The 22,913-nt window shown below is 45.7% G+C and overlaps 1 protein-coding gene and 1 non-coding gene across 2 annotated transcripts in view; one reads left to right on the top strand and one right to left on the bottom strand.

Annotated features, from left to right (window-relative positions):
* The first annotated feature begins 2,259 nt into the window (after window positions 1-2,259).
* The window catches only part of ATL1 (atlastin GTPase 1), a 72,094-nt gene continuing 51,440 nt past the window's right edge, over window positions 2,260-22,913 (top strand). The window contains exons 1-6 of the mRNA XM_088455357.1: window positions 2,260-2,356; window positions 15,834-16,081; window positions 18,115-18,249; window positions 19,459-19,563; window positions 19,958-20,008; window positions 21,577-21,633. Of these exons, the coding sequence (XP_088311483.1) occupies window positions 2,323-2,356; window positions 15,834-16,081; window positions 18,115-18,249; window positions 19,459-19,563; window positions 19,958-20,008; window positions 21,577-21,633 (630 nt within the window). The 5' untranslated portion in view covers window positions 2,260-2,322. The remainder of the gene's footprint in view (window positions 2,357-15,833; window positions 16,082-18,114; window positions 18,250-19,458; window positions 19,564-19,957; window positions 20,009-21,576; window positions 21,634-22,913) is intronic.
* Window positions 7,775-7,848, bottom strand: TRNAI-AAU (transfer RNA isoleucine (anticodon AAU)). The gene has a single exon. It is a non-coding gene; the product is annotated as a tRNA-Ile (tRNA).

Below are 22,913 nucleotides of genomic sequence, written 5' to 3'. Positions count from 1 at the left end.
TCACTTATATTAAAATAGAAGCACACTGAAATCATATAAGGGCTTTGGTGAAGTATGGTAACTTCCCCCTTCAGTCACTGTGATGTACTTGAAATAAAGTACACTTTAATGTAGCTCACAACTTCTCCTACTGCTGTACCTCAGCTGTTATCAACTTTTATCTCAGCCAGCTACCGACTAGGGATGGCCATCAACGATTCTAAATCATTGATAGTTTATGGCCGATGTCAAATACTTTTACCATCGATGGCAGATAGTCAATGCTTCTCTACCATCGTTGGACAAATGGGAGACCAGCTAAGCCCCATCCCTGTTTTTGATTGGCCCGCGGCCCGCCGTTCTCCACTGCATTGGTGGCCATCAGGGAGTGCAAACCATCGATGGTTCACCATAGATGGGTTATGTGCCATCGATGGAAATCATCAATGGACACCCCTCTGTTGGCCAGCTCTACTGCCGAGATGATCGTACCCCAACTGATATCCCTGCTGCAGCTCCACCCACTCAGCTGTCTGTTAGGGCTGACTTCCTTCAGGGCCACTGCCCGGTTGCTTGAGCCTCTCCTAGAAGCTTCCATGAGCAGCATGTGCGGTCATCCACTGAATCACCTCAGACCACTGCATGCAACGGAGCAAAACCTTACATATATGTTCACTTCATTAATACATGAATTGCAAAACCAAACGGCTTCCCTTTCTCCTCCTTAAATATATATATACTGCATACTTTCCAACTCTCCCTCATTGTCAGGGAGACTCCCTGAAATAGTAGCAATCTCCTTCATTGCACCTGAGCGATATCGTCTAGTGTTTCCCCTGCAGTGCCGGGCCCAATGCTGTTAATGATATCGTTCAGTGCCAGCACCCTCCCTCATCCCTGAACATGCACAACCTGACGATATTGCCAGGTTGGCCTACATGTTCAGGCGATGAACGACATCTTCAACGACCCGCGGGAACGCGCATCGTTGGTCACTCACCGCGTACACACTGGACGACTTTAACGCTGCGCTCATAGGTGCTGCTTTCACAATCTCACTGAAATGCTTTTTCAAAACTAGGCAAGTATGATATGATGCATCTTTTTAACATATATTGAACATATTTATCACCCAAAACATTCTTCTTAGATTATATGCTATAGTAAACACAAAGGGTATTACACTATAATGGGTGCAGGGTTTATGCACCCAGTCACAATGCTTACCTTTCTGTCGGCGAGTCTACTCTGGAATGCGCCTGAGGGAGAGTGGGCTGTATTTAGAGGCGGCCGTACGGTCTACGACCGCCTCGATGTTTGTCTAGTGCGCATGCGCACGAGGGAGCCGGCTCCTTCATGCGCATGCGTGAGACCCGCAACGACCGACAGCGCTGGTCGTAGCGGGTCTCTTTCCAAAGGGGGCGAGCTGTCGATGTTAATTGACAGCTCGCCTGGTTTGGAAGGCGGGCCGGGAGAGTGGGCAGCCCAAACGGAGGCGTTTCCATGGGAACACCTACCGTTTGGGGGAGGCTCCACTGACATCACTAGTGATGTCAGTGGAGAGCTTCCGGCTCTGACAGAGCCAGAAGCTCTCCGGGGCTTACGACAAGTGAGACCCTACCCTAGGGTCTCGTCGTAAGCCCCGATGGTCGCGATGGTCAATGACCATCGCGACCATTACCCTAGCGGTCGTTAGAGCTGTGGGTGTTAACCCACAGCCTAACGACCGAAACAGAGGCGGCCGGACAGGATGCAAGCTGCCGCCCAGTTTCTGAGCGACCGCTTGCATCCTCCGACCGCCTCTGAAAGAGACCCTGTGTGTGTGTGCGTGGGGGGTTGGGGGGGCTTGCACAGGCACTGCACTCTGGCCCCTTCCTCAGTTAAACTGCCCTGGTAGACATGGCACTTTATTTTGGGAGTTACACCACTGTACAAAACTGCTGTAACACATAGTATCCAATTAGACAGCTGCTATTATTTGTGTAGCTCACACTACACTGGTGGTTATCGGTCCGGCATTGTTTTATGCATGCACCTATGAATATTTCCATTCTGTAGCGTATTGCTGTTTCACTGCATTGTTTACTACATTATAATCTAATATCAACATTAATGTTGATCTGGGTTTAGGTTTAGATATTATGCAATTAAATTGTTGAGAAATAAAACCTATGGATTAGTGTATGCACTCTCCTGTGCTGTATATAATTGCACTGAGCTCTCCTGATCACATGACTGTGGTCCTCCTCCTCCTCCTCCTCCTTCTCTCAGCATCTCTCATCCTGCAGAGTCTCCATCACCAGACCCATCACACCCTCCTGCTGCCCACAGCCTCACCCTGCCATGGCCAGGAACCGTAAGGAGAGAAACAGCTGGGGTGAGTATACCACTGTCACCCCATGGGGTTTCCTAGCCTGCTTGCTAGGGATTCAGTCTATGTCCAGGGTGTGTTCTCTGCCCCACACAATCCATTGTATCCTGCTGTGTGTCCCTCTGCCGTGTAAAATGCATTGTGTTGTTGTGTGGTGCAGCTTTATAATGCTGGTGTCATGCTGGGCACGGAGTGCATGAGGCTTTGTGTCATCAGATTGTGTTTTGGAACAGATTTCTGGCCAGCCCTTTTCTTCACACTTATACACGGGATTGATTGTGAGACTGCAAGATCTCAGCTGCTGCAGAATATCTTACGAAACTAGGATATAAACCAGTGTCTTTCTGCTGCACAGGGTCATTTAGAGACGCAAGCTCGTCCCAACAAGTCATCGTTTCAAGAGGTTCAGCAGCAGACACTGACTGTGCTACACTTTGTTTTGTGAGGCCAGTCTTTGTGTTATTAATGTTGGTAGCCTGCTATCTTTACCCATCTCTGTACCACCAGTGCTGCACCCCTGCCACCAATATAGTTAGATAATCCTTCTATCATCACTGCTGCCCTCTGCTGCCAGTATTAATACTTGCCTACTATCCTGGAAGTCGCAGGAGGCTCCCAATTTTTCAGGTAGCCCCACGGGCATCCAGGGAAGGGGGTTGTCCCCCCTCCCCCCCAAAAAAAACATTTGGGTGCGGACGGTCAGGGTCTGTGCTTTATAGCAACAGGCTGCACGGCCCCTGCACTGCACGTTGGAGGAGGTGTAATGTGCGGTCTTTTTAGTTAAAACACCGCACATGACACCTCCTCCTCCGTGCAGTGCAGGGGCCATGCACCCTACAGTCCCTGCGCAGAGTGCGCGGCCAGGTAAGAGGGAGGGAGAAGGGGAGGCGGGCGCCGGGACGATTTTATGTTGCCCCCCCAACATAAAATCGTTCCGATGCCCCTGGGTAACCCCATCCTAGTGTAGTGGGCATGATGGGGAGATTTTACGGGGAGTTTGCGGGCCCGTAGGGAAGGAGCGGGGCTAATATGATGCAGATCGCATCATTTAGCCCCACCCCCCTCCGTGCCGACCCGCGAATATGGGACGTTTCCCAGAAAGGGGCGGGGCCTAATGTCGGCCTTTGAGTCTTGCACCCATGCTTGCAGCCAGTTGTTTTGTTTCCAGAATACGCATAAACTATTAGGCATCAATCATAATTCAAATATTGAAGCCAGCGTATTCCACTGCGCTTTACAATTGGGCAAATACATCAGAAAGGGGATGTAGTAAGACTACCGTTGCGCGGGAAGCCGGCGTTGTAATCCCGAGTTAGTAGTACTAAAGATAGGCGTCTAAATTCTGAGATTGGTAGACTCTTCAGGGAGACAGGGAGATTGCTAATATGTCAGGGAGCCTTCCTGACAATGAGGGAGAGTTGACAAGTATGAGATACGCTAACTGGCGTAGCAAACTTGCCAACTCTCCCTTATTGTTAGGTAGACTCCCTGACATATTAGCAATCTCCCTGACTCCCTGAAGAGTCTGCCAATCTCCCCGATTGCACCTTACCCCCATTATGTAGCTGTTATATTATATATAATGATCCCTATGGCTACATGTATTTTCTGGAAAGTAGCAGTGTGTTTTCATCAACAAGTAGATCTTACTGACTGCTTTGGGGCTCATTTACATTTGGTTGTAAGTCAGTATTATGACACGCCCCCCAGATGTAGCAGGACACGCCCACTTTACCACCGTGCTCATAGGTGTTACTTTCACAATCTCCCTGAAATGCTTTTTCTCACACTGCTAGAGACCACATAATGTATATTCATTTTGTAGCTGACAAGATCACATACTGTTACCATATGGGCAGCTTTCTCCTCCTAGAGCCCATTCATTCTTCCACGTATAGCAATGTAGAGTAATTATAATCCTGTGACACTCATGTGTGTGGAAAATCCATTTGTCTGTGTGACGAATAGGGTGGGTCTCTAGCACTGCAGATATTCTGTTGTTATGGGCTGTAATTTTATACATATAAATACCAGTAATTTATATACATAATAGTTTAATATATTTAAAGTGAAAGCTAACACCTCCTGCATCCTAAATTACTAAAATAATGAATTTTACACGGTCATCGTCCAATAAGGGCCAGCGTCAGCCTGAATAATGTCAGTGATATATTTATACCATACACACTATACCGGATAATAATAATACAGAACAATACAAAGTATTTATATGTGTGACAGAGACTATGCTCTCTATAGTTTTTATATCCTTTTCCCCCCAGTAATTATATGTGTAAATATCAAATATTCGTACGCTAGTTACCTTCATGTAAAATGTGACTACAAGGTGATCGGCTTTAGAACGGTGACGGGATGTTTTGTTGTCTGTATGGTAGATCATAGTGTATGAGGAATTTGGTTCTCATTATAATGTGTTTTATGGAGTTTTCAAGCAGCCAGGAGACTTAAATTCCAACTTCACAACCTGGACCACAAGCCATGAACTTGTCAATAGTTTAGCTTCAGTGGCTCCCAAACATAGTGCCTGATTCAGAGGCGCTCGCAAAAAGCGAGCGCTGGCTCTGAATCAAGGCGGCCATATTTTTTTTTATTGACCCGGCCTCCTGGCCGCTCGCTAAGCTGTGGGTGACCACCCACAGCTTTTGCGAGCGGCCAGGTGATGGTCGCGACCATCGGGCTTGCGACGAGACCCTTGCGGTAGGGTCTCGTTCCCGCAAGCCCCAATGAGCTTCCTGTTCTAATACAGCCGGAAGCTCACTACTGACATCACGAGTAATATCAGTAGGGCCGCCCACAAACGGCAGGCGTTCCTTCAGGAACGCCTCTGTTTGTCCAGTCACCCCCCCTCCCTGCCTACAAAACGGGGCAAGCTGTCGATCAACTTCGACATCCGCCCCGTTTGTAGCGAGCCCCGGAGCGAGTGAATTTCTCACTCGCTCCAGGGCTCGCGTACGCCGCACGTGCGCAGTGTTCCACCATCGACCCGCTTGCGAGCGGGTCTGAATCAGGCCCACAGTCCACAAGACATCCCAACAGTTCATATTTTAGAGATATCGATGGTTGAGCACTGATGGTTAAATCAAATTGATTAAGGCAGTGGTTCCCAAACTTTTTTGAATCACGGCGCCCTAGAATGTCAGCATTGTTTTCACGGCACCCCTAAGCCAAAAGTTTGTCATTGAGAAATTTAGAAAAAAATGTAGTAATGTAAATTGTGCTTACCTGTCATCCCTAGGGTCAATTATATGGCGCTGGACAGGTTTGCGCTTCTGTTTGTCCACATATTTACATTACATTGACCATAAATAATTGGATTTGGTGCTGGATCACCAACCTTAGGCACCCCTGCAAGTGTTCCAAGACACCGCAGGGTGCCACAGCGCACAGTTTGGGAACCAATGGACTAAGGTACTAATTAAGTAACCTGTTGTCAAGCATTGATAGCCTTAAAACCTGGACTCTTAGGGCGCCTTGAACCAGGCTTGCCTACCCTCCCAATTTGGCCGGGAGCCTCCTGAATATTTGGTGCCGCTTCCGGCCCCCCGTAAATGCAGGCAAGCCTCCCAGTGGCCGCCGACCCTTCCGACCACCCCCAGAGTAAAGATAGAAACCCCCGTCATCGTAGCACTGCCCCCTGCTTCACAATGCCATTAATTTTGGTATTGTGAAGAGGGGGCGGGGACACGATGACATGATTGCGTGGTCATGCCCCCAGCCCTGCCCCCAATTCTTCATTATTGCCCGGCCACGCCCCCTGCTATAAACAGACATTCAGCTCCCTCCCGGAAGGAGGGAGCTGAATGTCGGCAAGTATGCCTTGAAGACCGAGTTTGGGAACCTCTGCCTTAGATAGATCAGATAGGACAGCCAAACTATGGCTCTCTGGGCCTCATTCAGAGGCGGTCGGAGGATGCAAGCGGTCGCTCAGAAACTGGGCGGCCACTTGCATCCTGTCCGCCCGCCTCTGTTGCGGTCATTAGGCTGTGGGTTAACACCCACAGCTCTAACGACCGCTCGGGTGATGGTCACGATGGTCAGAGACCATCGCGACCATCGGGGCTTACGACGAGACCCTAGGGTAGGGTCTCACTTGTCGTAAGCCCCGGAGAGCTTCTGGCTCTGTCAGAGCCGGAAGCTCTCCACTGACATCACTAGTGATGTCAGTGGGGCCTCCCCCAAACGGCAGGCGTTCCCATGGGAACGCCTCCGTTTGGGCTGCCACCCCCCCGGCCTGCCTTCCAAATGGGGCGAGCTGTCAATCAACATCGACAGCTCACCCCCTTTGGATCGAGACCCGCTACGACCGGCGCTGTCGGTTGTAGCGGGTCTCACGCATGCGCACGACGGCGACGGCTCCGTTGTGTGCATGCTCTGTGGGGGGCCATCGACCTGGTCCGAGCGCATCGGCGCTAATGACCGGGTCTGAATGACTCCCTCTGTCTCTAAAGACCCTACAAGCCATGGCTCACATGGCATGCTGGAACTTGTAGTTTCACAATGGTTGGAGTGACACAGATGGCATGTTTTTTCCATATATACATGCATACATTCAGTTTATGCTGGGATTTGTAGTTCCACAGCATTGCTAGAGATGCAGCTGACTGCTTCTCCCCTAAGACCCCCAAATATGATTTTAGGTTTTATTTAAAACGATGGGGGGTTTTTTCCCTGGTCTTTACTAAATAATATAAGTAAGGATGCACCAGATGCAGAATTTTATTTAGAAATCAGTGAAATAATAAAGGGATAAACAGTACATTCAGGCATAATACTTACAAATCATCTTTTACTCCTGAATATAACATAGTACAACTCTGTATACAGCAATTGTTTCTTTTGTACATTTATATTTTATAAGGCTATTATACTGGAAAAAATATATATATAACATATGATATAAAGACACGACTGAAAAGCACAGAAGGTGTCAGAGAGATAAAATAAAAGTATTTAGTAAGTTGCAGGAGGGCAAGTACAAGCCAATAAATGAAGGTAAATATGGAAACCCTCTAAACAACTATTTAATGGCAAAGAACTAACTAGTTGTGCCCACAAATATAGTACATTTAAGTGCTTTACATCTCCGAGGACATAGACAGGCATAGGGGTGTCATGATATAAAAGTATGTGTATGGCATTACAATTCCCTATAGATATTGAAATACATGAGTCTACTGAGGTTTGTAGTATTAAGGGTTTCTCAGCTCACCATTGTCATTACGCCTGGACACCACTGGGTGGCGGTGTTGAATGCATTATTATTTTTGTTATAAATAGTTTGCTTATATAAAAGATACATTTTGTTATGGTATCTTTCTCTTTTTTTGTTGTTGCTGATTATCTACATCCTGTCCATGTTGTGCACAAAAATACAAGAAAAAAAAAAAAAAAAAAAGAAAAAACTGGCCCGTACGGGGATCGAACCCGCGACCTTGGCGTTATTAGCACCACGCTCTAACCAACTGAGCTAACCGGCCAGATGATGATTTGCTTTTCGGGACATGAGTAAAGGAATAATTTTTTCACTGTGCCTTATTCTGTCAGGACATGCTGTGACTTGTAGTTCCGCAACAGATGGTCACACACACACAAGGATAATACTTTGCACAATAATGGTTGTTTTACTCGCTGTTAGCATATGTTAAAAGCTGCTTCATATTCCAGCACTGAAAAAGGTTAAATCCAAGGTCTGACCAATGTATAATGTATTTGCTTCTAGAAGACAATTGATTTTCCAGAGTCCACATCATAAATCTGGCGGACACAGTTATATATATAGTTGTAAACACTTGAACATTATTTCCAGGTTCACCTCACTGCTAAGCAGAGAAATAAGCACCTCGTGCATGCACTGTAGTGACAGCATACTTTTGTGTAATATTTATTTTATTTATTTATTAACAGTTTCTTATTTAGCGCAGCATATTCCGTTGCGCTTTACAATTGGAAACATTGATAGAACAAAACTGGGTAATAACAGATGGATATATAGGAAGGAAGACCCTGCTCGCAAGTTTATAATCTATAGGGAAAAATACAGTTCTTACTACAGTCCCCAGTATGACATGGACGCATAGGGACATTCCCAATAACAAGCAATTCCTGGGGAACAAAATCTTAAGCTGGGTACACACTGAACAGATATATATTTACAAAGATATGCTTAAGCCATCCAGCAGCGTCAAGGCGTCTCTGTACTCAGAGGAGTAGCGTGTAGCCAGGGTGCCCAGAGCACTTGCGTCCTACGGCGCCCCCCCCCCTCAAGTGTTCCAGCGAGGAGGCGGGTCCATATGGGATTAAAGTAAAGAGAAGTAAGAATAAAGATTAGGGGAAGCCCACTGTAGTGGTACCTGTATGCAGTGCACCCTGTAGTGGTGCCCATATGAAGTGCCCCCTGTAGTGGTGCCCATGTGCAGTGCCCTCTGTAGTTGAGCCCTTATGCCCCCCTGTAGTGGTGCCCATATGCTGTGCACCTTGTGCCCCAGGAGAGGTCCCCCTTATGCAAGCTTCCAGTAGTGCCCCCAGTAGTGATCCCCCCTATGCAGTGCCCCTTATACAGTGCCCCCAGTAGTGGTCCACCTGTGCAGTGCCCCTTGTGCCTCCAGTAGTAAGCCCCTTATATAGTGCCCCCAGTAGTGGTACCCCCTATGCAGTGTCCCCAGTAGTGGTACCCCTTATGCAGTTCCCCTTATATAATGCCCCCAGTAGTAGTCTCCCCATGCAGTGACCCCAATAGTGGTAACCCTTATGCAGTGCACTTTAAATAGTGGCCCCAGTTGTATCCCCCCCTATGCAGTACCCCCAGTATTGCTCCCACCACCACCATCCGCTCCTCCGTCCGTCCTCCTGGGCTGGCCCGCTCTGCATTATGGGAGAGATGCCATGACGTCTCTCCCATTACCCACTGCGAGAGCCGGAAGATGGAGCTAATGAGTGAGCCGGCTGCTGTGTGTTTGTCACTGTGTAGAGCTGACCGAACTTCGTCTGGTCAGCACTACACGCACGGTGCAGCTGTGTCACAGAGACACAGACTGCCCGCGCCCCGCATGGCGCTGGGGCCCGGGGGGCACATGGCACCCTGCCCTCTGGCGCAGCCCGCCTCTGCCAGCTTGCGCTCCAATGGAACCGCCTTCCCTAAACCCCTGTCTGTACTAACGCTACATGATAATAGGCATACTTCCCAACATGACCCATTTCAGGAGGGACAAAACGCTCTGTTCCTGGACTTCCCTCTTAATTTATGATTGCCGTCACCTGTGTTAAAACACCTTTCTTATCAATTATATACTTAAACAAAGGTGACATCAATCAAATTAAGAGGGAAGTCCAGGGACAGAGTATTTTGTCCCTCCTGGAATGGATCATTTTGGGAGGTATGAATAGCACCCACTTTGAGTCATATAATTGCATACTGTTATGCCACATGATAATAGCACATACTTTAATATATCTAAGTTGAGAACCAACTCACCTGGAGGTAACCCAGAATCATCCAAATAGAACTACAGGAACCAGCACACCCTCCAAATGCTGGTCTCGCTCATGCTTCCCAGAACAGTAATAAAAAATAGCGGCTGCTCAAATCAATTTACTTTCACAGGTGCTGGAAAAGGGAGGAGTTTACTCTAGACTATAAAAAAAATGTTCCCCCCGCACACTGCAAGAGACCAGTAATAAGATCTGAATACTATATGATAATATATGTCCCTGGAAACTGCTATAAATCTGTTTTTATGGTTAATGAACAATAGGACTCAGTCCTATTCGCTGCAAGAACCTTTGTGGTGTGATTACGTTCTGCTTTATGCCGCACTTACAGTACCTCCGAACTTGCTGATATTTGCTTGTAGAGCGATAGGTCTGTATACAGACATCTGCGAGACTGGGGTCAGATCAGGCTGCAGGACGAGTTGCAAGTGTCTTAATGGATTTTAGTGCGGTTTCTATGCAGTAAATGAAAACCGCGTTCACATTGCAATGGTGTGAATAAGCCCCAGAAAATAACTGAAAATAACTGTATGACTCAGGGGCGTAACTAGGTATTTGAGGGCCCCACAACAAATGTTTGTAGGTGCCCCTATATATATCTATATATAATACATACACACACATACATATGATACATACACATATATATATATATATATATATATACACACACACATACATATGTCACACATACCTTACAAACACCTACTGTATGTCACACATACATTACATACACATACACTTACCTTGCAGCAGCTGCGGTTTGTATACCTGGCAGGCTGGCACCATGTTATTAGGCCCCTCTCCCTAGCGACAAACTGCTGCGATTTATGGGTCAATCAGAAGGGGGCGGAGCCAAATGATGCGATTCTAATGGAATCACGTCATATTGGCTCCGCCTCCTCCCATGGAATGGGATGAAACGTGTTGACCCTTTCATTATCCCCTTGATACTCTGCTTTGGAGATTGCCGGAGACTGCTCGGAAAAGCGCTTGTGAGCAGACGGACGTGAACAAGCAGCAGCCGCACTGATTCAATTATTCAGTAGCCGGGACACACAGCCACGACGTCTTCACAGTGCCGCTACCATCTCCCTACCTCCGGCCATTGCCACCAGAAGGACATAGGGCCTCATTCAGAGGCGGTCGGAGGATGCAAGCGGTCGCTCAGAAACTGGGCGGCCACTTGCATCCTGACCGCCCGCCTCTGTTGCGGTCGTTAGGCTGTGGGTTAACACCCACAGCTCTAACGACCGCTCCGGTGATGGTCCCATGGGAACGCCTCCGTTTGGGCTGCCATCCCCCCCGGCCCGCCTTCCAAATGGGGCGAGCTGTCAATCAACATCAACAGCTCGCCCCCTTTGGATCGAGACCCGTTACGACCGGCGCTGTCGGTCGTAGCGGGTCTCACGCATGCACACGACGGCACCGGCGCCGTCGTGCGCATGCTCTGTGGGGGGCCATCGACCCGGTCCTTGGAAGTTCAAAAAGCATGGCTGCGCCGTGTTATGGACTAACGGCAATTCACTATCTATTGGTATGATATGAGAGTGGGGGAAATCAATATATAGCAGAGATCGCTTGGATTACATATGGTAATACTGGGACGCCAGTAGTTACCTAAACATTATATTTATAGCGGCCAGCTTGTTAGCAGTGTGCATGCTCATGTTATACTAGAACACTGGATTGACATTTTGCTACATTGTTACTAAATTACAGGACTTGTAACAAATTGTGGACTTGTATACAAATAACACAGTATCTTATTGAGGAAACTATTTTCAATCACTCAAAATAGCAAAAGGGATTTAAAATTTGGGATTTTTTTTTTTATGTGAAGCGTTTTTGGAGTATGTATGTGTATGCCAAGTTATACGTTTACACACTAATGTTATATATGAGAATAGATTTTAACTACTAAATTTGGTGTCATATATGAAGATTGCTGCTATATATGTGTAGTTGTTTTGCTTTTAACATATGTTGATGTTTTGAATAAAACTATTATTGGTAAAATTGAACAAGCCTCCTGTACATTAATAGAGAGCAAACCTCAATTTATTACATATGAGTATTAATGAAAAAAGGAAATTGTATACCAGCACAGTAGTTACTTAGTAGCTGTTTTTTTCCCTTGGTGTGTATATATATATATATATATATATATATATATATATAGGGTCCTAACTAGACCCAAGTTACGTGCAGCAGGTATCAATTACATAATTATATAATATCTGAATAGCAGTGCCGGGAAAGGTAGTGTGTGTGGGATGTATGTGTTTATTTTGTAGTGGTTGCTTTCCACCAATTAAAGTAGTTGACACTTGCTTTACATTCCTGTTTCTGTTAAGCTGGGTACACACTATACAATGTGTGCACCCAGCGATAGAACAACGCGATGTAATGATACATCACGTGCGCCTTACACACTGCACGATCCAGAGTATGATGGCGCAATATATCGTTCCACATTGCATATTAGAGCATGACATCTTCATTGCATCATCCCATCTGCTGTGCAGCCAAGCAGACGAGACAATGCGATGAACGACCCTTGTGGACGCTCAACCGTGCATACACACTGCACATGCCGTACGATATATCGTTCCGATCCACAACGGATGGTATAGTGTTAAGGATTCTGGGCCTGATTCAGACCCACTCGCGAGCGGCTGTCCGCTCGCAAGTGGGTCGATGTTATGCACTGAGCATGCGCACGACGGAGGGAGCTCCGTCGTGCGCATGCGCCAGACGCGACGAGCGAAGGAAAGTCCTTCGCTCGTTGTGTCCGATCAAAGGGGGCGTGCTGTCAATGTTGATTGACAGCACGCCCCCTTTGGTGGGCGTGCCGGGGGCGTGCCTCCCTGACGGGGGCGTTCCCATGGGAACGCCTCCCGTCAGAAGCCGGCCCACTGACATCACTAGTGATGTCAGTGGGAGTGATTTTGGCTCTGATAGAGCCAAAATCACTCCGGAGCTTGCGGTTGAAAACCTCAACCGCAGGCTCCAGCTCGCAATTTCGATGGTCGCGATGGTCTCGACCATCGCGGCCATCACAAAGCACGCTCGTATAGCCTGTGGGTGGTGACCCACAGCTATACGAGCGTCCAGGAGGACGCTCCATGAAAATGGAGCCCGGCCCTCATTCAGAGCGTGCGCTCTGCTCATAGCGTACGGCTCTGAATGAGGGCCTCTGTCTTTGAACCTCTATATACCCCTGCCTATACCTTCTAATATCCTGCCTATAAACCTCTAAGGATGATGCTAATTTGCGTACGCAGTCATACAGTAAATAAAGACTCCAGACCTAGAACCTGTGGTTCCAAAGCACAAAGTATTATTCAAGTAAAAGTACAGCAGTTACACACTATGATCCTCATATAATCTTAGCGCAAAGAAATTATACAGCTCTCTGGTCCAGATGTAGGCATCAGCAAGAAACCCCTGTCAATCAGCATTCAGCACAAAGACTAGGAATCCAGGGTCAGAGCACACATATTTTATACCCCCCAGAAATAAACAACACAATAGAGAAGTTTGTTGCTAATACCATTGGTCCTAAAGGAGAGGGCATATGTTACAAGGCATTTAACAGGTTGGTTCAAATAGACACAGTCCAGCCTCTAACAACTGGTGGTCTCTGGTTTCCCGCCTCATGCAAATCCTAACAGTTGTTCATATAATGTACATTTTGTTGCTTGAAGTCTCTGCGGTCCATAAGTTGAGAATGCCTGTTGCGATCTCTACATCGATGTTACTGGAATACTGTTGAGAGAGTACGCATCAGTACAATACCAAACATGGCTTATTTATCACATACAAAACCTTAGTTACGAAATAATCTTTATTTCCTAGCAATTATAATAAATGTGCATACTTGAATCTTATACCTTAAAGCTTATGGAACCTTGTATGTGAATATGTAATGTGTGAGTATGTGGGGTTTGATGTAAAGACACTAGTTAGGTCTATCTGATTTGGGGCAGATGTGCATGCATGCAGCTAATAAACAGCGTTCGCATGCAGGATATTGTGCATTCGCTACTGAGCGTCATGTTAGCAGCTTAACTGTGCGTAATGTGCGGTGTTTATGCATGAGATTCCATACACATATATATGTGTACACATATATCCATACACATATATATATATATATATATATACACACACACACATCTCATTCCTTATTTACAGTTTCAAACTGTAATGCAAATGTGTGACCCCCAGCTGTGAAGCCGGGGGCCATTCTGTCTGGGTGTGGGACTAAAACCTCTTTAGGATTCAGACAAATTCAATTGTGTAGATCAATGCCTGGGTTATATTACAATTGCCACAACTATACTTGTGTTACATACAGGGATTCCCAATTTGTATGTAAAACACTCACAGTATCCTGGTGCATTGTCTATTCTATTTACTTTTCTCAGGGGCTGCATTTCTAGTTGTTTTTGGTAGATTATCAGAAACATTGCTATCTGTACTTAGCTCGTGAGTTGTAACTTAAAATGGCGCTGGTCGCAAAATGGCGTCTTGCAGATTCTTGTTTCTAAAATGGAGTCTAGCTTCCATTCGCAAGATGGCGTCACGCACGCCAATTTCTACGCTGATTCCGTCTTAGCCACTAATCCAGCTTCGACAGTGTGTACCCAGCTTGAGTGTTCACTTGCTCAGTAAGATACCGCAGGAAATGTGGACAGTCGCCAGTCTCGCATGTACCACGCAGTGGCCTGAAATAAGAGGCATCGCTGACACATGACGGGACTGGGTACAGTTTTGCTTTGCTGTCTTATTAAAAGAAGAATAAAGTTTTCAAAACCAAACTTATGATAAAAAAACTTCCAGGACAAATAAATTAGAAATAAAAGGTGTTGAGGGCAGATTACATTTATCATGATAGAGATACCATTCAAATAAAAACCACATTATGCAACCACAATAAAATATCGATATAAAGATAACTAGTATTGTTGGAAACAAATAAATCTAAAATCTAAATAATAATAATGTTATAATATTATTGGCTGTAATGGAACTTGGACACATTATAATCCAAAAAGACATGCTAATGGTAAAACCCTTAAATCATACACAAAATTTACCATTTCAGATGGAGTAAAAACATTTAAAACATTAGGAGCCTGATTCCAAGTCAGACATAGTGGCGACCGTCCTTGCGTCTTTTGCTGCAGTTGCGTCTGCGACTTTATGCTAATGCCACTACAAAACCCTTCCCTGGTCTACATCTGCGTCCCAAAGTGCAAGGGCATCGATGCCCACGTTTAGTGTCTGTAGATGCTGAAATACCACTTGGCGCGTCTGTAGACGCCACCATCGGTCGTACCAATGAAACTTGCACCAGCCCTATGGTAGGTGCATGCCCTCAGTCTGAGTTTAGCCGCCTATGTGAGAGGTTGATTGTCTCTGTACACCATCGCTGTCTGCGACACGCCCATAAGGTGCAACATTTACGTGCGTCTTTATAACCACCCACCCCCTGTTACGTCCCAGTCACCTTCCAGGAACATCCTTTACATTTATGCTACCTTGTGTCTAAGTTTTTACTGCGACTCTGTACAAACAAAATGGAGAAGCCTGTGCGGTCTGACTGAGCCCAAAAAAAAAACTGCTGCTGCAACCAGGGCCTAAACCAACAAGACCCCTGGAGATCCTTACCATATTTTGGCCATTCATTGGTTGGGACACATGATTAGCTGACAAGTGGTACCATGAATATTACCTGAGAATGATATGATCATCTGTACCACATCGTCTCTATCCATCAAGATCAAAATCTGATCAGATCAGTTTGGTGTAAAAACATCTACCCAACCAAATTGGCTGACCAAATTGCTCTGTGTATGACCCGCTGTGCTCCTGCTAACTTCCAAGAGTGCAAGCAAATGACTTGTTATGAATAAGTGAATGATCTCTATAGATAAGTCCCCATTATATCTCCTTTATGTTGTAGGTGGGTTTTCAGACCGAAATTATGACTGGAGCTCCGAGGAGGAAGAGTATGAGAAGAAAGCCCAGCCGGTGCAGGTGCTGGTGGTGAAAGATGACCATTCCTTTGAGTTGGATGAAGTGGCTTTAAACCGAATTCTGCTCTCGGAAGTGGTCAGGGACAAGGAAGTTGTGGCTGTGTCCGTGGCTGGAGCCTTCAGAAAAGGAAAGTCCTTCCTCATGGACTTCATGCTGCGATACATGTACAAAACGGTACGTATGTGACTTAGGTCACTGTGGAAGAGAGAAAGCAAAGTGCGTATATCCAATGATTACTAACAGAAAGCACTGTGTGGATAAGCAATGTTTAGGGTAATGCCATTTCACAGTCTTACAAGGTATTCCGGCCTGGAGAATTAACACTTAACACCAGAGCCATGCAAGGTGCTGCTGTCTTGCTCTTCGGCAACTACAAGTCCTAGCACCCCCTGCCAGAGAAGCTTGCATATAGACTGTTATATTCACAGTAGACGCCCTGACTTCTGGCTTTTAGTCGGACTCTTGGCTTAGAGGGCCTGCTTCAGAGACGGACGCTAACGCGATCGCAACTGTGTGTTCGTATGCAACGCAGCTGTGAAAATATGCTAATGTCAGCAAAGTTCATCTGAGTATAAAGGGGCCCACTGCTGGACTCTCACCTGCGTGCGATGACGCGTACCTGCGTAAACATTGGTAACATCGAAGCACATCGGCGGCCATTTTACCCTTGCGGTCTGACCTGCCACATCTTTGGGTGCTCTTCTGACACGCAGAGCTGCGTATGCAATCGCAGTGGCTAAGTAGTGCACGCCCATGTAACTGTTTAAACGGACAGGCTCACCTGCGTTTTTGTGACCACTCCCCAATAACACTCCCAGATGCTGGCAGCGATGGATTCCTCTGTGCGTGCGTGATCGCAGCGCACGTGCAGTGCGGTGCATACACATGCACAATGGCAAACAATCGCTCGATCTGCGTGAAAATTGCATTAGTGCCCATCTGTGAATCAGGCCCACAGTACAGTATTTATGGCTTTAGATAACTTCAGAGCCAATTTTTGATTGGAGCAAAGGGCACAGCTGAAGTAGGAAATTACCATAACGTAGACCAGGCCTAGACAACCCTTGGCACTAGTGCCACTAAGTGGCACTTGAGGATGTTTTGCAGTGTCAGTCCCTCTACTGGGTGCTATGTGCTGCTCTTCCCTTCTTGCGCCACCTACTATACTCACAGAGGACACCTATATGTCACACTAGATCATCACCCAACCGGAGAACCCAAGCATGGCCTGCATACCCAACAAAGCCTGGGCCTCTGGTGAGAGAACCCTGCCATAGTTTGTCCTGCTCACAGTCAATTAACAGTACAAGGTTAGTAAGCATGCCCTCATCTCAAGAGTAAAAAAATTATCAGCCTAACTAAACTAATCTAGAGGAAAAAAGGAAGGACACAAAGCCACTGACATCTTTAGTACTAAACTATACCATGGTAATGTCTTTTTTTTTTTTTTTTTTTTTACTTCCAATGTTGAACGTCTGGCACCCAAAAAGAAAAACATTGCCTACCCCTGCTGTATTCACAGGAGGGACACCCGTTACCATAGAGGTCATTGATCGTCATGATAAACCTGTACTCCATACTGATTGAAAATACATAATCATGTGGTCTGTTCACTTCTATGTCTGATCCATATGTCCTCTGTGCAAAACGCAGTAGTCATTGCATAAAAGAAATTAACTCGTCTGAACGAGCCCTTACAGCTACAGTAACTTTTTTAAGTCTCTTTTAATACATTTCCGGTGTAACGCTCTTTTATTTCTCCTGGAAGTTTGTCCAAAGAGCTCACCCCCCAGAAGTCAGCAACCTGAGGCTCTCCAGCTGTTTCCCTACTGTCTTTGTAGAGCCTGCTGGGATTTCTAGTTCTGCAGATGGAAAGACACAAATTACTTAAGCTTATAGTAGTCATTTAGTAATTTAATGCTTTTTCAAATCTTCCCAGAGACATTTACCTTTTGTTCTAACAGAGCAAAAGCCAGCCATTATTCTTATCCCTTTGATAGAATTGCAATTGATCTTGGCCCTTTTCACACTCCAGTTATGGGACGCTGAGGCACGGATTGATAGATTAGTTCGCCAACAGAGTGTGCCATTGGAAATGTATATTTACTTATATTTCAAATTGCTTTTCAATAGAGGTTCAAGTGGCATTGTATAGAAGCAATACTTTCCTGTAACAGACTACTTCAGATGTGTTCCTCTCTGTGTAGGAGCCGGTAGACTGGCTGGGCGATTACAATGCACCGCTATCTGGTTTCTCATGGAGAGGGGGCTCTGAGAGAGAGACCACAGGAATCCAGATATGGAGCGAAATCTTCCTGGTGGACAAACCTGATGGCAAAACGGTAACTACTCTAAATGTGAATCATCTGCCTATATTGTAGAATAACAAATTGCAATTCTCTATATAACTCATATAGAGGGGGAGATGTACTAAGCTCTGGAAAGTGATAAATTGGAGAGTGATAAACTACCAGCCACTCAGCTCCTAACTGTCATGTTACAGGCTGTGTTTGAAAATGACAGTGAGGAGCTGAGTGCTGAAGTTTATCACTCTCAAATGTATCACTTTCCAGAGCTTAGTGTATCTGCCCAGTTAGAGAACAGATAGAAACATTTTTGTAGAGGTTATATTTTTATTCAGAGGTTATATTTTTATTCTTTAAAAGCACCATATGCCTTGAATCAAAGGTTAATGCCGCTGTTTAAAAAAAAAAAAAAAAGAGGATATAAAATAGTATTTTGCTCTGCCTTACCTGGATGGTGGGAGTACCACCAGGAACCCCTTACTCTGCCTGATGAAGGTAGACCTCTAAAGAGAAGTATATGATTTGCAGAGCAATGATTGACAGCAATGTGAGGCCGACCTCCCACCGTAGCCAGGTGATGTAATTATATGCCAAAGAGCAGAAAAATCATTGGTGCTTTCAAAACATTTGATATATTTATATAATTTATATGAGGTGGACCCAACATTATGCTTCAATGTTCTGTAAATCTTGATCTCATGGAGGCCTAACATCACCAGGAGCTCTCAGGACAGCGGAAGATGATCACAGCCGTTCCATTCAGAAAGGTGGGAGATCATTTGTTAAATCCACTTTTTCTTGTGTTTTTTTAGTATTCAAATTAGAGATGAGCAGTTTGGTTTTGGCCATGGATGGATCTCAGAACAAGGCGAAACGTCATATCGCACAGACAAAGATGACGTTTGGTCCGTGAAAGATGACGTTTTGCCTTTTTCTGAGATCTGAACTTGCCGGGAAGATCTGAGCCACATATTCTCTAATTCAAATGAACATTGTACTTCTGCACATAACGATGGGCTGGGACAGAAGATGGGAGTCATTTTCTTGGTTTAAATGTCCTAAGCACCAACAGTTAGACAATGATGGCATCACTTAATCTAACCGTATATATATCACCCAATTCAGCTGTTGTACCATCAAGCTTCAGGTCACATTAACATCTTGTCCGCTTTATTTAATATGTTGTATATTATACTAATGCAGATACGTATGAAGTGACGTTCTCTAAGCTATTACTGTATGTAGGTTGCTGTGCTGCTGATGGACACCCAGGGGACATTCGATAGCCAGTCAACCTTAAGAGACTCAGCCACAGTGTTCGCTCTCAGCACCATGATCAGCTCCATACAGGTGAGGCTATGCCGTAGATTTCGTGCACACCTGTACATCTACACACTGACGGAGGAGGGGGGCAGACATTAGTTGGGCTGAACCACGACTCATGAGAATGCTGCCTATCAACTCACTAGGATCCAGTGACATCATCATGTGCCTCATGCCACAATGAGGTCAGTGGCCCATAGTGGATTAATAGGCTGCACTGTCAGGGTTGTCACTGGTTCCTGGGAATGGATGCGTACATGTTTGTCGGATTGCTTTGAAGATTGCTACAAGGAAATCTAACAGTTACCACAGAAGAAATGTGTTCTGCAGACGCTGTGTGAGAATGAGAGAAGAGGCTCTGTCCCTGCAGAAATAATCACTAATAAATGGCTCTATATGTTTTGCTTTCTTTATTTTGAAGGTTTATAACTTGTCACAGAATGTCCAAGAAGATGACCTACAGCACTTGCAGGTAAATATAGCACAACAATTGTTTTCTTCCGCATTCAGTATGATTTACCGCTTGTTCAAATCCCGGCAGCGGCAGCCTGACAGAGGAAGAAACCCGATCGTCCTAAAGGTAAGTATAAACTAACCTAATTCTACCCCGTAACCCTAACCCTCCTTTAGGGTGCCTATCCCTAACCCCCCCTCTAAGTGCCTAAACCTAACCCCCCTTCCCCACCGCCTAAACCTAAGTCCCCATGGGGGGTGCCTAACTCTAACCTTCCCCCGGGGGTGCCTAACCCCCCCCTTCACCTAGCCTGACCCTAACCTCCCGGGGGGTGCCTAACCCTATGTCCCCCCCGGGAGCCCTAAAGTAACCCTCCCCCCCTTCGGCTGTCCGCACTTGGCGCCCAGCATCCCTTCGATCGGGATACCAGGCGCCGGTAAAATGTCATTTAACCCTCGCCGGGATTAAGTAGTCGGGAAGCCGGCGGTCGGCATTGCGTCTGCCGGCTTCCTGAAAATATACCTTTTCTTCCATCTCTTCCGCTTAGCAACCTGACAACTGAGAATATGCAATATTAAATAATATGCATATACCTATAAGAAAGTGCCCCCCTAACCCCAAAAAATCCAAGTTGACATCGTAGCCATGACTAAAGATCTCTGCGTTATACTCCAGGTATATGTAATTCATACCGGCCAACAGTTGATTGATATTACATAATGAGGCTTTTTTACTCACTCATGCAACTCTGATATCTGTACTAGCTGCCATTGACTCACTCCTGCCTAAGACCCTCATACTGCGGAGCTGGGAATTGCATGCAGGGATACCATCTTACCTAGCTTAGTAACCTATTGGTCTGTACATAAATACCATTACTCAGTATACAGAAATAGACTTAAAGGGACAACAGTATAAACACCTTGGCCCAACGCTTTATAAGATGTTTCATGCAATCCTGATAAATCCATTATTTAAAAAAAAAATGCTTCAGTGCTTAGTGATTCAACAGGTCCATGAATGGGTATTAAATGATTAAGGAATAATGCAAGCCAGAGCTTAGATAAGAGCATATAAAATAGAAGCACTACCACAAGCCTTATGGTCCCTCCGTGGCTCCAACTTCCCAGTACAGCTCACCCTTCTCCGGCTACTTCCTGGCTGTATTATACTGGCGATTTGTTGTTAGGAAGGGTCTTGACAACTGCTCATGTTTCTAAGTCCATTGAACGGGCGATATATCTGTAGGGCATCGGCCGGTGTGTACAGACATATCGCATCTGCCCTGCAGGACAGCCGATGACGATATATCTTGCAGATCTATCGGAGCGTCTAGCTGTGTTTACGGGTGACCCGCCGACCGCCCAAACACTTGCTGCAGGGACCCGCCGGTGACAGACATCTCAACTGAGTGGGCAAATGTAAATGCCCGCCCAGTTGTGATGTCAGCGCAGACACATCGGCCAAACAATTGATAAGTGTGTATGCCAATGTGATTACCTTAAATTGCCAATGTCATAACATGTTAGTGTGGAACCCACAATGACAGATATGTTTTAATCCACTTATTCTTTGCCCACATCTAGCTGTTCACAGAGTACGGCAGGCTGGCGATGGAGGAGACATTCCTGAAACCGTTCCAGGTTAGTGGATCTTTTATTATAGTCCACCTCCCACCATCGGAGATGTGCGCTAACCGTCGGGTTAGCATAAGGTCTCTGAATCAGGGACAGAATTCATTCTTTCTTCTGCATCAGATGTGTTGCATATTGCCGGACTTATTTTATTTATAAGATGCTGTAACTCATAGCAACCACTATTTTTCAGGGTGTAACTTGCACCAGGTTGATCATAGGTAATATTATTTCATTGTAATTTGTACAATAGTAGAACAATAGTAGAAAAAAAACAACAACAGAAGAGTGGGCGCTAGAAGCTGACAGATGACAGTGATGATGCTATGTAAGATAATAAAAACATCTTTAACTTATAAAATGTTCTGAGTTATCAGCGGCTGATTTTATGGGTCCATGGCAACAGTGAAAGCCAGAAGCCTAAATAAAATGCTTGTTAATAGCAAACCCATAATGTTCGCATTGGCCAACGTGACAAACCAGAACTACCAGACATGGAAGGTGAGAGTGACGATACTGCTAATAAGGGACGGTACGTGGATACATAAATTACAGGTCAGGCCTCTTCCACTACTAGATGATCAGATGAAGAAAGACAAATATGCTGAAAGCACCACCACTCTTAGCATGAATGATGATGCAGTTGTGCACATATATACATGTGAAACAGCCAGGGTCGGACTGGCCCACAGGTGTACAGGGGAAATCCCCGGTGGGCCCCATTGCCTGAGGACCCCACCCCCACCTCTAGGGGTGGAGTAGGATCATGGATGAACTTGGGTGCTTGAATTGTTTCTATGGAAACTACACCAAGATTAGCCCTCCTGCCAATCAAAGTGGGTGGTCCTGACAAACCCCTGTCCTCTCCTTTATAAAGGGGCCCTGTTTTTTGCATGTGCTCTGTAATGGTTGGCCAGTTCACTTTGTGTTGGCTGCCACACCCCCTTTGATGGCTGACCACACCCCTTAAGTTTGAGCCCCTACCACTGTGTTCCATGGTGGCCCTCATGCCTCAGACCAACACTGGGAACAGCCAAAAGATGTGCAACAGCCACAGAAAACTCATGAAAAAAAAAGCAAATCTCAGCGAGATATATTTAATAATAAAACTGTCAAACTAAATCTAGGTCTAATAAGGAGTATGTTAGAAATTGAAGAGTGTCTACACAGTGTTGACATAAAAGGCTTCTCTGTAGCATAGTTGGACCCCTAACATCGTCCAGACGGCTATGAAATGCTTTTCACTGCATTTGAGCCTCAACCAGATGATGAGTTCACTTTAGAATATG

This window comes from Taudactylus pleione, unplaced genomic scaffold (assembly GCF_031769625.1).
Source record: "Taudactylus pleione unplaced genomic scaffold, aTauple2 ptg000652l, whole genome shotgun sequence".
Classification (NCBI taxonomy): Eukaryota; Metazoa; Chordata; class Amphibia; order Anura; family Myobatrachidae; genus Taudactylus; species Taudactylus pleione.
Note: the sequence above shows the minus strand (reverse complement) of the source record. Positions and strands in the feature narration are given on the sequence as shown.